General features: G+C 43.0%; 1 protein-coding gene across 1 annotated transcript in view; it reads right to left on the bottom strand.

Moving 5' to 3' along the window:
* The window catches only part of LOC310988228 (PDZ domain-containing protein 4-like), a gene marked incomplete at its 5' end in the record, with an annotated part of 54,283 nt that extends 46,559 nt beyond the window's left edge, over nt 1–7,724 (bottom strand). Inside the window, one exon of the mRNA XM_083974744.1 lies at nt 7,665–7,724. Coding sequence (XP_083830870.1) covers nt 7,665–7,724 — 60 coding nt within the window. The remainder of the gene's footprint in view (nt 1–7,664) is intronic.
* Nucleotides 7,725–13,404: the final 5,680 nt, after the last annotated feature.

Genomic DNA, 13,404 nt, shown 5'->3' with positions numbered 1-13,404 from the left:
TGTGTGAATATACAAAGTTATTGTTAATATCACAATTTCAAATTTTGTTAAATTTACTTTGCCTCAGATTCATTTTTTTCAGTGTAATGCAGGGTCACTCTGTGTTGCTCTGGACTCTCTTGATGTCTTTGAGCATTTTCCTGATTCAAAATCAACATATTTGCATGTGTTGTTATTATGAATAGGTACATTAACATTTCCTCATAGTGTTGAAGGGATAGTTCAACATTTTTGGCAAATTGGCCCATTGCCATAATCGCTGCAGTCATAGCAGTAGGTTCGTTACCTTTATTTGTCGGTGTAAGCTATTTTTAGAACGGCGGAGCGAAGCAGCAGGCTGCTCAGAGCTACGCTACGGAGGCTAAAGGAATTTCTTGGTTTCCCTCATCAAACTCATCAAATAGCCTACAAAATCCCAAAACTCCAAAACGCTTTCGTGGACAAGTTGTGACCTGCACAATCACCACGCTATGAGATAATAATGGAACGTTACAAAACAGAGCCGTTTTCGAGGTAAATACAGGGTAAATACAGAGTCTGCTTGCTGAAAAACTGTCCCTGAACGCAACACGCATCAGCGGTTTTGCATGAATTTACCTCACCTTAAACGACTCCGTCTCGTAACGTTCCGTTATTATCTCATAGCGTGGTGATTGTGCAGCTCACAACTTGTCCACGACAGCCTTTTGGAGTTGTTGGGTTGTGTATTTGATGAGTTTGATGAGGGAAACCAAGAAATTCCCTTAGCCTCCGTAGCGTAGCTCTGAGCAGCCTGCTGCTTCGCTCCGCCGTTCTAAAAATAGCTTACACCGACAATTAAAGTTAACGAACCTACTGCTATGACTATAGCGATTATGGCAATGGGCCAATTTGCCAAAATGTTGAACTATCCCTTTAATAAAATATTGTCCAATCAGTTACGTTTCTTACAAACATACTTGCTGTTGCAGCTTCTGAATGACTGGGTTTGGAGCCAATACAGCAGTTTTCCTCTTCATGTTGCATTAGCTAAGCTTTGCTAATGACACAGACACGATGAGGTTTACAACTGTCTGGTGTCTGTGTTGCCTAGTTATTAGTAGCAGCTCTAGTTTTATGCATGAGCTTTAGTTTTCTAAATTGTTTTGATGCTTCACCCTGCAGTGAACAAATACTTCAGTTAATGATGCGTGTCGCGTCTCTCTCCCTCTCTGTAGCCATTCCAGCAACAAAGTTAAGTCGTTTACTAAAGCAGCTGCTCATGTCCGTGTGTGTGTATGTGCGAGTGTGTGTGTGTGTGTGTGTGTGTGTGTGTGTGTGTGTGTGTGTGTGTGTGTGTGTGTGTGTGTGTGTGTGTGTGTGTGTGTGTGTGTGTGTGTGTGTGTGTGTGTGTGTGTGTGTGTGTACGTGCGATCATTCATTACGGCAGATCTGCCAGCTCCAGTGCAAGAAAGCATAAATACAGCTTCTCTAATGATCCTGGTTACCGCGGCAACAGCATCCCATTGACACATATCTGACGTTAAAGTGAGGAGATGGAGACGGAGTGGGACTGGAGGGTGTTGTGGGCGACTGGGGAGGGAAGAGAGAAAGAGAAACAGAGAGGACAATGGACAGAAACCGAGAGAATGGAGAGAATGAAAGAAAGAGAGGACAACAGAGGAGAGGCAGGAAGGACTGGAGGAGGCTAAAAGCTCCTTTTGATTCATGTCTGTTTATACACTCACATATTATACTTTATACTGGTTTATAAATATTATACTTTATATTGGTTTATAAAGAAACCTCCAGTTTCTTTATAAACCAGCTTTAGACATCTCAACATATTTAATGTCAGAGGTTTTTGAGGATTGAGGAATGTTTCAAATGAAGCTTCAGTCAGTGCTGAACAAACCATGAGCTGTCATCACCACACAGTCATCCTAGCAAACCACCTAGGAAACCACTTCTAACCATTACTACAGTACATATCTAGCTGTTAAACCAGTTTTGCACAAATTATTGTTGTAGGTGTGAATTCCTACAGTATATTCAATTTCTGAATAAACCCAGATCACACTGAAGACTGCTGACTGTTGCTGCTGCTTTTATCACTCTGAGTGATGTGAAAAACCTGAAACACTATTTAGAGCAGGTTTCAATACTGGCTCTCCTGATTGTTTGTCTCTTTATACTATGATATCTTGCAATGTAATTTTCCCTTCCTTGATTTTATTACATTTTTTCTGAATGTGGAACCTGTAAACTCAGATTCACCGGGTTAAGATATATTTGATCATTCATACTGGAACTGCATTTATGCAAAGGCAGTTCAAATGTCATGACCCCAAAAATGAACAAATAAATAGATAAAAACATTTTCTGTTATAGGTCCAGTGTGTAATAATTGGCAAGGTTTATTGGCAAAATCTGACTATACTACCCATGAATATATAAGTATATAATTGCTATAAAATGAAAGTTGTTTGGTTTTCGTAGCCTTACAGTATAATTATTCTTGTATATATACATATAGCGAGGGTCTTTCTTTAGAGAGTGTCGCCATCTTGCGCCGCCATGTTTGTACGGCAGCCCGAACGGAAAATCCAGCCAGTCAGAGAGTGTGTTCTGCAATTTTGCGTTCATAAATAAACCAATGAAGAACAAGAAGGAGGAAACAGCAGAAATATCATAAAATGGTTTAGATCTTCACCTCAGCGCTCCATGCCCCTGAAATACTCCCAGTCGTCCCAGTCGTGGTAAACAAGTTTTTTTGGCCTCTGAGGCTACCGTCACTTTGCTGACGGGGTGAGTGAGCGCTGTAATCTAGAATCTGAGCGTTGTCACGGTTTTACCCCCATTTTACACACTGGACCTTTAACCAAAAGCTTGTGGTTTGTAACAGCCTTACAGTTCCAACAGAGGAGTGATAACTGTAAAAATTTGAACTTTTCAAGCGACATTGCGTGACGCTGTGCCGTGACATCCAATCAGTGTTGATATTCATCCACGTCACCGACACAGCTACCATAGTTACGCCAGACACACATTTCAAAACATGGTGGAGAAGATTACTGTGGCTGTAGCAGAGACGTTCTATATTGTAGGCTGAGGTCTCGCTCACCAGACCCTCCTCCAGAGAGGAACTGTGGCTGTGTAAAAAAAAAAAAAAAAAAAACCCGGGGCTGTGTGTGTTTTCCTCAGATCAATAATATACATCCATGGCCGTTTCCCGGAGCTTTACGACACAACGTCGTACTTTTACCACGATCGTAATAAAAAGGATAATGCCTAAGTATTTATATTTATTAATATTTCCATACTCAGCCATGGTTGACGAGAGAAAGAAAATAGCGGGAGGTGGGTTGCATCATAGTGCGATGAAGCGATGATGAAAAATGTGACAAATGTGTCAAGCGGCGCGATACTCGCGTTACGGGCGATGACATCGCGTCCATCGCGTTTGGTGTGAACGCACCGTTAAGTGTTTTTATCACTTTCTCCAACAAGTAGATTTGTTTACCTCCATTACATCATCATTACATCAAAGGAAAAAGGCTCCGAGTCAGCAGAGTAAAATAAAATTTTGATGAAAAAATATATAAAATGTGTCAGAAAATCTCAATGTAAAATGGACTACAGAAAGAGAGGGGGAGGTGAAAGGATGGAGAGACTGGCAGAATAAAGAGAGAAGAGACAGTGGAGGTGGTGGGAGATTAAAAAGAGATAGGGAGAGAGAGAGAGGCGGCGTTAATAAGAGAGAGACCAGGTGAGAGGAAGAATGAAGATTGGAGGGGGGAGGGGATGAGGAAGAGGAAGAGGAGAAAGAACAATGAAGAGGTGGAAAGATGGATATGTCCCTGGAACAAGAGTGAGATTAGAGACAGAATAAGAGAATGGTGGGTTTCCCAATCAACAAGAAACAGCAAGAAGAGAGGGAAGAGAGTGGAGAGGAAGGAGGAGAAAATCACAGACAGAAAGAGAGAAGAGGATCGATGGACAGAAGACATGTAACATTTGTGTTCAGAAGGACAAGGTGTGTCCCTGTGTGGGGGCCATGTGTGTGTATGTGTGTGTACGTTTGTGTGTGTGTGAGTCCAGACAGGCCCAAGCAGCGAGGAAATCGAATGAAATGAAATAAATCTCTACACCTGCCAGCTTCAACACACACATACACACACACACGCCTATACTTGTATGGCTCCAGTAAACCCTGCGGGACACACACACACACACACACACACACACACACACACACACACACACACACACACACACACACACACACACACACACACACACACACAGCTCTCTTTGATTTGCTCGGTTTGATTCCTGACGTTTGATTTTCTCTTCACACACTGAGGTTTTCTTTGCTTCCCCGCAGCCGTTTAGCTTCACTCAGCCTGAAGCCACCGGAGAGGCGTTCAAACGTGCCGAACCAGCGTGGGACAACTGGCTGACAGAACTTACTGAATGATCTCTACAGTGTAATAACATTTTTTTTAATCCATCTGTACATGAAAGAGACCTTCTGTGTGTTAAGTGAATGTCTGTATTCATCATCAGATGATTTGATACAAACAGCAAACATTACAGATGTCTTATTATGGACTGTCTACATCCCTCTCAATCTAGGTGCACCACAAATGCTGAAAACAGATCATTGACATAAACACACTCACTACTGTGTCCACCTAATAAAATGTAACACAAAACCTGTGAGTTTCTGAATCGTGACACACACACACACACACACACACACACACACACACACACACACACACACACAGATGCTCCTTCAACTCATTTCAAATGATCAAACACACAAACCCACATCCGTCCGCATCCAATGACATTTCTCCATTGATTTTGTAAGTAATACACAATACCAGGTCTAAAATTAGCCCAGCAATGTGTGTGTGAGTGTGTGGTGTATGTGTGTGTGTGTGTATGTGTGTGTGTGATTAATGAGGTCTGTAATGGATTCTGATGACCTCATGAGATTTGAAGAAGATGATAAGCAATCACACACACACACACACACACACACACACACACACACACACACACACGCACTCTGATAGTGACATCCTCTCATGCAGAGCCAAGGTGAACAGGGGGCATTGTGTGTGCGTGTGTGTGTGGTAGTGAGACAGTTTGGCATAATGAGGCGATAACTGCATAACTGTTGCTAGGGGAGAGGTAGCCATCTGTGTGTATGGCGTCTGAGAGAAAGGACCAGTATGAGGTAAAATCAAGGGGGGAGTTGTGAGTTCTACAAGTGAAGACCATTTCCGCGTTCAAAAAGCTGCAGTTCCCGTCCGGCCTCTGGGGGCTGGCTCCAGAAGGGAGCAACTCTCCATTGACCGCCATGTTAAAATAGCCGACTTTACAGCTTAAAAAACATATTTACAGCCTGGTACATTTTATTCATTTGGTCTCTAGCGATAGTTTCCACCTCCTCCTACGAATCTGCGAATTAGCTAGATAGCTAGCTAGGTAATTAGCTACGCACAAAATATCCACAAAAATCTTCAAATTTACAACAACTCTTAAACAGCAAATAATGCCATATCATTGAACGAAAGGACATGCAACAAACGACAAAGTAACTTCCTGTGACCCACTTCCTTTCTTTCTTAAAGGGCCACTGCTACCAAATAAAACAATGAATTTGCTGAAATACAACACCAGAACACTAGGAACAACAGACGTGTGTATCAGCAGCACAACTCAGGTAAAGACTAAATAAGAACAATCAACAGTGTAACAAACCTTCGGCTGCATCAGTGAAGCAGGAAACACCTGCAGCTGTTTTACTCTGATACGACATGTGCATCTTAAAAAATGTTACTTTTATGCGATGAAGGGCCAAGATCCGTGTCCCACCTGCTTGCAGAGCTAAAGCCTCTGTTTTCAAGACAGCAGTGTGTGTGTGTGTGTGTGTGTGTGTGTGTGTGTGTGTGTGTGTGAGAGGGGGAGGGGGAGCTCAGGCCTGCTGCTCCTCCATAAACATGGATCTACGCTGCTTCTCCACACCCTGCTCAGAATTCACTGCTTAGATTCGCACGGTCACACTCATGGGAGCCTTGTGGCTCCGCTGCCTTTCACAGACACGGAGGACAGAGGTTTCCTGAACTCAGCAAAGATGTTACTTTAACACAAACCAGGATATTTCACTATACATTAACTCATTACTGTACTGGAGCCTTACCAAACAGACACAGTGATTTCTAACAAGTCATGCCACTGTCACATCTTTGCCTCAAAGGCAGCCGCACAGTTACTCAGGGGCTGGGAATCACTTTATCTTTACTCATGACATCATCATGATATCAACACCAACAAACTGCCTGTTAATGAATAATTTCACCATAAGAAAAACAAAACACTGAGCTACCAACCCAACTTTCTGTTACCCAGCTTTCTAAGATAATGTATCTTTTTTTTTTTTTTGGCCCAAAATTAGAAAGGACTGAACAAACCAAAGTGGTTTAGTGCAAAAGTCACTGTGTAGTGAGTAACAATGCAGTCAGACCAGAGTTCAGCACCCTGGACAGCTCAAAGCACAAACCAGAATTCAGAACCACAGACAGTTCCTCTGAAAAATCTGAGTTCATCTGTTATTTCAGGTGTTGTTTTAGAAGGGGGGGGGGCATGGCTTACAACAGCAAATATAATGTAGCTGTTTTATGGAAACCTGATCTACCATGCACACACACACACAGACACTGAATTCCACTGATTTCCATGAACAAGCATAGAGGTGTGAGCCGGAGTCCTCTGTGACTTTCAGCCTCCATAGGATTAAAAAAAAAACCAGCAGAGTAACACCATGACCTTTACAGAGAGTAAGTAGACCAACCAGCAGTGATGAATGGCACTGGAGTTTCCTCTACACACACACACACACACACACACACACACACACACACACACACACACACACACACACACACACACACACACACACACACACACACACAATCTCAGCTGAACCTACATTTCTCCCACCAAAACAACAGCAGTTAAAACTATATTAACTACGTTTGTCCTCTGTGTTTTTTACTTAAAGGGATAGTTCAACATTTTGGCAAATTGGCCCATTGCCATAATCGCTATAGTCATAGCAGTAGGTTCATTACCTTTAATTGTCAGTGCAAGCTGTTTTTGGAACGGCGGAGCAGAGCCGTGAGCTGCTCAGAGCTACGCTACGGAGGCTAATGGGATTTCTTGGTTTCCCTCATCAAACTCATCAAATACACAATCCAACAACTCCAAAAGGCTCTGGTGGACAAGTTGTGACCTGCACATTCACCACGCTATGAGATAATAACGGAACGTTGCGAGACAGAGTTGTTTTCGAGGCAAATTCATGCAAAACCACAGATGCGCGATGCCGACAGTGACAGTTTTTCGGCAAGCAGTCTCTACATTTACCTCGAAAACAACTCTGTCTCATAGCTGATGAGGGAAACTAAGAAATCCCATGAGCCTCTGTAGCGTAGCTCTGAGCAGCTCACGGCTCTGCTCCTCCGTTCTAAAAATAGCTTGCACCAACATTTAAAGGTAACGAACCTACTGCTATGACTATAGGGATTATAGCAATGGGCCAATTTGCCAAGATGTTGAACTATAGCCCTTTTAATGGTTTATCTTTTCCTACATTCAGTTCGTCAGAAGAGCATCCTGAGATTTCTTACCTGGAACATGATCCTGTACTGCTCCTCTGGACGTTTGACCACACACATGTTGCAGCCCATGATGGCGTCTGACACTTGTCCTCTTGATCCCCGTCTCCGCCGGCGTCCTCGCCTCTTTCTCTCTCCTCTGCCTCTGCAGGTCCCTCAGGATACCAGCTGACAGGCCGTATCAATAATCCAGCCCGCCTGTCCGACCTTTCACCTCCCCGTCGGCTGTCCTCAGGTCAGTCCTCGCCGTCTGATTTCTTGCTCCTCTGCCTCTCTATCAGCCCCTGGCCCCTGACCCTGCGATGTGGTGATGAATCCTCGTGTAGACGACAGAGTCTGAGGCTAAGATCAGGTGGAGGGTTAAATGGGACAGGTCAAAGAAACTGAATCAGATGAGAGGCGACGATGTGAATTCCATGTACTGTACTCCTCGCTGACAAAGATCCTTTATGTAGGAAGATTCCTTCCTGTTCCTTAAAAACTTAGATCATAGATCCACAGAAGAATTTGTCCAAGTTATTTATTGGAAAAGTTCCAGATTTATTTCAGAGGTATAAAAAAACTTTTAACTGATATTTAAATTGTGCTTCTCCTGCAAAAACAAATCACAAAACTGAATTATCCATCAGTTTTTTTTGTCAACTGTGCTCAATCAAGGAAAGTGTCATCTCACTTCTTTCCCAGACAAACAAAACTTCTCACAAGAAAGCGAAGCCACCTCATTCATTAAGTTTACGACGCTTTAATGTGTCAAACTTCTTCAATAGAGACGTCTGTTTGTTTAGAAAAGTGTCACTGGTGATAAAAACCCAGCTGAGTTCACTGGCTGTCGTCTCCTCTCTGCTCTGTCACTCTCAAGACAAAAGTGAAACCCACTTCTGTGTCTCTTCTGGTTTCTCTCTCGCAGACACAAACAATGATGAAACAGGAGACAAAGGGAGCAGGACATCTCTGCTTTTTTTTTTTTCTGTTGTGATGCTCCTCACAGCAAACAGCTTTTTATCTGTGGTGCTGCAGGGGGCATGGAGGCGAGATGCTGCGTCTTTTCATCACAGTGAAAAATTAATTTTTATTCATGCGTTGCAGATTGTTTCAGCCCTGCAGGGGAGGAGGAGGAGGAGGAGGAGGAGGAGGAGGAGGAGGAGGAGGAGGAGGAGGAGGAGGAGGAGGAGGAGGAGGTAATGGTTTGTGTTTCAGAATTTAGATGCAATTCAGTTTGTGGGCGACTAAAAAAAAAAAGTTGAATTGTTCCTGATGAGGACGGTGTGTGTTTATTCTACGCGTCGTCACCTACACACACTTGACACTGACATTGTCTTTGTTTGTCCTCGGGAGCAGCAAGTATGTGCAAAAATCGACTTTTTATGGTCTGTTGGCTTCGTGCTTGGATCTTTTCTGACAGATTCTGGTGAACGTGATGTCACATCAACTAAATCTCACGGACTCGAGTTCATTTCATCGCCATTTTTAAACATAAATGGGCAGATTTTCTCAGTTTGTCAAAAGACTGCAGCTCAAATAACCAAATAAGAGACAAGTTCAGTACTTTATGATAAATGTGCTTTCGCTTTGTAGGGTGGAGTGGCGGTAAAGTGAATTAAAGAAGAAATCCCTCCAAAATCTGAGGAAATTAAAACCTCAAAAATCCCAGATACAATAAAGCCGATGCTACATGAAGGATGGCTCACACCATTTCTATTTGAGGTATTAAATAATTAGCATCAAATCCTGTCAAAAGCTTGCTCTTATGAATAAAGTGTGCGGTTCTGTTCTATTGATCTTAACAAAACACTTCAATGTTAAATCTCTTCAGCTTGAGGTGGAGTTTTCCGTCTCCTCAGGTTGGTTGGGAGCCACGGTGGAAACAAGGCCAGTGCTCATGAATAAAGCATGAAGGAGGTCTCGCAGCGGTAAACTGTTCAATCAGTTTTCACTTCAGTTCAATAATTCATCCGAACATCAGCATGTGTTTCAAACCGCATTCTGTCTCCGCAGACTGACGGGAGATGAGCCACAGATAATAGATTTACATCTGAAATATTCAATCTTAAGTTAAACAATAATTTATGTTTCTAGACTGGAGAGAGAGAGATCACTGACTTCAACTCAAATATTGAAGTTTTAATTTCTCATAGAAGCTAATTTCAATAATTCATCTTAACATAACTGGGTTTAAATATTTTATACCCAAACAAATAAGAATTGAACATCTGTAATATAATATATTTATCTGGAGGGTTTCTTCTTTAAGAATCCTGCATGTAAAAATATATCATAACAATTGATATTCCTGAAAAGTCAGTCTAAGTAGCCACAATAAGGTCAAAGACTGATTTGCTTTTACATTAAATCCATATAAAAGGGTTTTTTAAATGATGAATATTGGTACAAAAACGTCTTTTTAGCACCTGAAATGGAAAAAATGATAAAAAATAATCTGTGTTTAGAGAAGAAAGGCAAAAAAATTGCCAATTTTAGTCACCTGATCGAGGTTCTCCTCACAATTTGTGCTTGTAAACAGCGAATTTACGAGTCAAATAAACACTTTGTGCTTTTTGATAAACTTCCAGCACCTGAACGTGGCTTGTGCTTACAGAGCAGGATGCACTTTGCATGCACTAATCCGTGTAGTCTTTGTGCTTAATCTCTTCAGGTTCAGATTCAGTTCATCAAGACTCAACCTGAACACAGAGGCTTTGTGCTGTATCTGTAAAAAATCAGCTGTTCCTGCACTGCTCTGACTCTGTTCTACCTCCTTCAGCTTGTGTATACTTCTGCTCTTCCCTCTTAACAAACAGTCAGGCAGGTGTTGTGTCTCGGTACTATGCACCACTGATCATCAAACTGACCACACATCAGCCTCTGTGCCTCCTCTTCAATATATTTGCACCTCGGTTTTTAAGGTTCAATCAGCTGCACGAGCTCCAAACTTTAACAGAATCCTGATCTCTGATGTGTTCAAGTCCAATCTGTCAGTCCAACGTCATATCTGCAATCTAGGAGACAAGTTACTCATGTTTTTTTTTTTTTTCTTTCTTGACTGTCACGTTTTTATTCACCTCCCTCCACGGTGCTGAGGCTTTACAGACAGACCGAGCATCTGCCCCCCCTTCACTTCCCTCCCTCCGGTTTAGTTACTGCCCAACCTCGCCCACAAGACGGAGGGTTTGAGATGTAATCAGCCTGCGCACGACGACAGACACGCACACTCTGCCTGTGCTACCTGCTGCTGCTGTCACTGAGCATCACTTATCTGGTTTCATCAGTCCTCCTCCGTTTCCCCGCCGCCGTCTGTCATCCACGCTCCAGACGATAAAGAGGCGAGAACGTGACATGGGGCGTGCAGAGAAAAGAGGAAAGGAAAAACGGATGTTTTCAAAGTAGAACTACAAAATGCGATGGAGGCAAAGAGAGAGGATAAAAAGGGTGGAAATGAATAGAATGCCCCTTTTCTTCAAGCTTGTTTGTGCTTTATATAAAAAAAAGAAACTGTGAAACTGTGTTCTGCAGCTGGGTGGAGCAAAATTGGCTCAGGTTGACTTGTCAGTGCTCATACAGACTCTTCTTCCATCATAAGTGTCTGGTTTTGTACTTCCCACAATTTCCGCTGCACAGAAAACACACCAGTCCCTTGTCTGGTGAAATATCTCAGCTGAAACTTTATCAGTTAAACGAATTTTCCCACTGTTTCTGCTCCTCGTGTTGAAATCCAAGTCTGCGTCTGACCAGGGAAAATCAATCTGTTTGGTGTGAGTGTGGAACAGTGAAGCTTAAATCCAGAGGACCGATAATCCAGAGAGGTGAAGACTGGGTTTTGTTTTCCATCTGCGGCGGAATCCCACTTTATTCTCCGTGTAATTCCTCCGACATCCTCCTCCAGGAGAGGCAGCGGGCAGACTGAGGTGGGTCCTGTTGTTTTCCTGCGACCTTCTTCTCCTCCTCCTCCTCCTATCTGCCTCGCTTCATCCCTCGATTTCCTCCCGCCAGTCGTTGTGTCTCTGCCGGGGATAAATCCAGCTTAGTCTCGCTCCTGGACAGAGAAACACAGAGAGAAATGAGATTCCAGAACACACACACACAGGCTTGTTAGACACGTGGGCTTTTGTTGGTTTGTCTGAATTTGACCCCGTTTTCTTGTTTTAAGAGTTAAGAGCTTCAACTGATGTCGAGAACCTACATCTCATCAAATCACGTCTGACTTTCCTTTGCTCATTATTTACCGAGGAGTACGATTCTGTCGGTGCAGTGAGGACATTTTAATCAGTTTCCAAAAAAATCAATAATCAATCATTGGATCAGTTTGCTCAAATTCAATCTGAACAGTTGGGAGCTTATGAACAGGACATTTAATAAGATTAATGATAAATATGACATCAATGTTGGTCTGCTTCAACCCAGAAAGGTTGGGAACCACTAGATGTGGTTAATGTGGAACATTAAATTAAAGCAGAAGTGAGTGATCCGGTCGTTTTCGCTAATGCTGCGTTCCAGGCAGGCTTTTGAAATCGTAAATTACAGCTTCAAGTCACAACTTACGACTTTGTAGCGTTCCAGGCAACCCACTCGTGTTTTTCCGACCTGTTTTACCGGTGAAAGTCACTATAACGGCCACTCGTAACTTCCGACCCGTGAACTCGTACCAGATCGAACTGGTACCACTTCACGGTCGGAAAAATACGAGTTTCCTTGAACGCACCATAACAGTCCTCGTCGCTACGTCACCACATTCACGGCGTTCCTTGGCTGCACACACAGCCCTGCATGCCGTTCTCTCTCCTCATTGGATAAAAACTGTAGGATACGATAAATGTTTTCTCTTCGGCTCAGAGCAGAGCAGAGTGACTGACAGACCCGTGTTTCAGTCCAAACACTCTATGTAAGTGATTGCTGTCGGAAGATATAACTATTTAAGACTTATATTAACACAAATATATCACTCACTTCTGCTTTAATCAGAATTTTTAAAACTAAATTGCTAAACATCCTCGTGCTCCAGCTGCTAATACATGAACATGTTCTGCTTTTCTTCGTCTCATTAACAAAAAAATTAACATAATTTGATTTTTGGAAATGTAGAGACATCAAACAAACCAAACAAGCATGGGATCTAATGTCTGACTTTCTGACATTTTAGGGACTAAAGCTTTGTCAGCTATCAGCCCATAAAATAAATTCACAGATAAAAAATTAACCACCATGCTGGACTAGAATCACACATAAACATAATAAGCTTGCTATTGCAGAGGCAGATTCTCTCATGTGTTTTAAATACACATATATATCACTTCAAAAATGAGAGGATTCTTGCAGTCAACACTTTAAAACACAAGCATGAACACAAACTCCCAGGTCCCTACCAGGCTCCCTGCTGCTTCAACTACACTGATTTGATTTTAAATGTCGTTTTAAAGATCCCAAGTTGCACCTTTCCAGATGTTGTAGGAACCACCACCCCCCCTCCGTGATTTCCCCAGGGGGAACCAGCCTCCGGGTCCTGACGCAGAAAGTGGTGGTCGCTCTCCCTCCTCTCCTCCAGCTGCTGCCCGTCCTTCTCCTTCTTCTCTCCCGCCAGATGATGCTGTGTTTCCCGCCCTGTGCCAGCGGTTCCTGGCTCTCTTCACAGATGTTATGCTGGGATGTTCTAACAGCCTTTTCTACGGATCTGTCTCTGGCCACCGCCGCTCTCTCTTCTGCAGCATCCTCTCTCCGCGCTGGAACAACAGCAGCCTCCTCGGCAGCGCAGCGCAGCGCA

The sequence above is a fragment of the Trachurus trachurus genome, assembly GCF_905171665.1.
Source record: "Trachurus trachurus genome assembly, chromosome: 7".
Classification (NCBI taxonomy): Eukaryota; Metazoa; Chordata; class Actinopteri; order Carangiformes; family Carangidae; genus Trachurus; species Trachurus trachurus.
The sequence above is the reverse complement of the archived record's forward strand: the minus strand, read 5'-3'. Positions and strand labels throughout refer to the sequence as shown.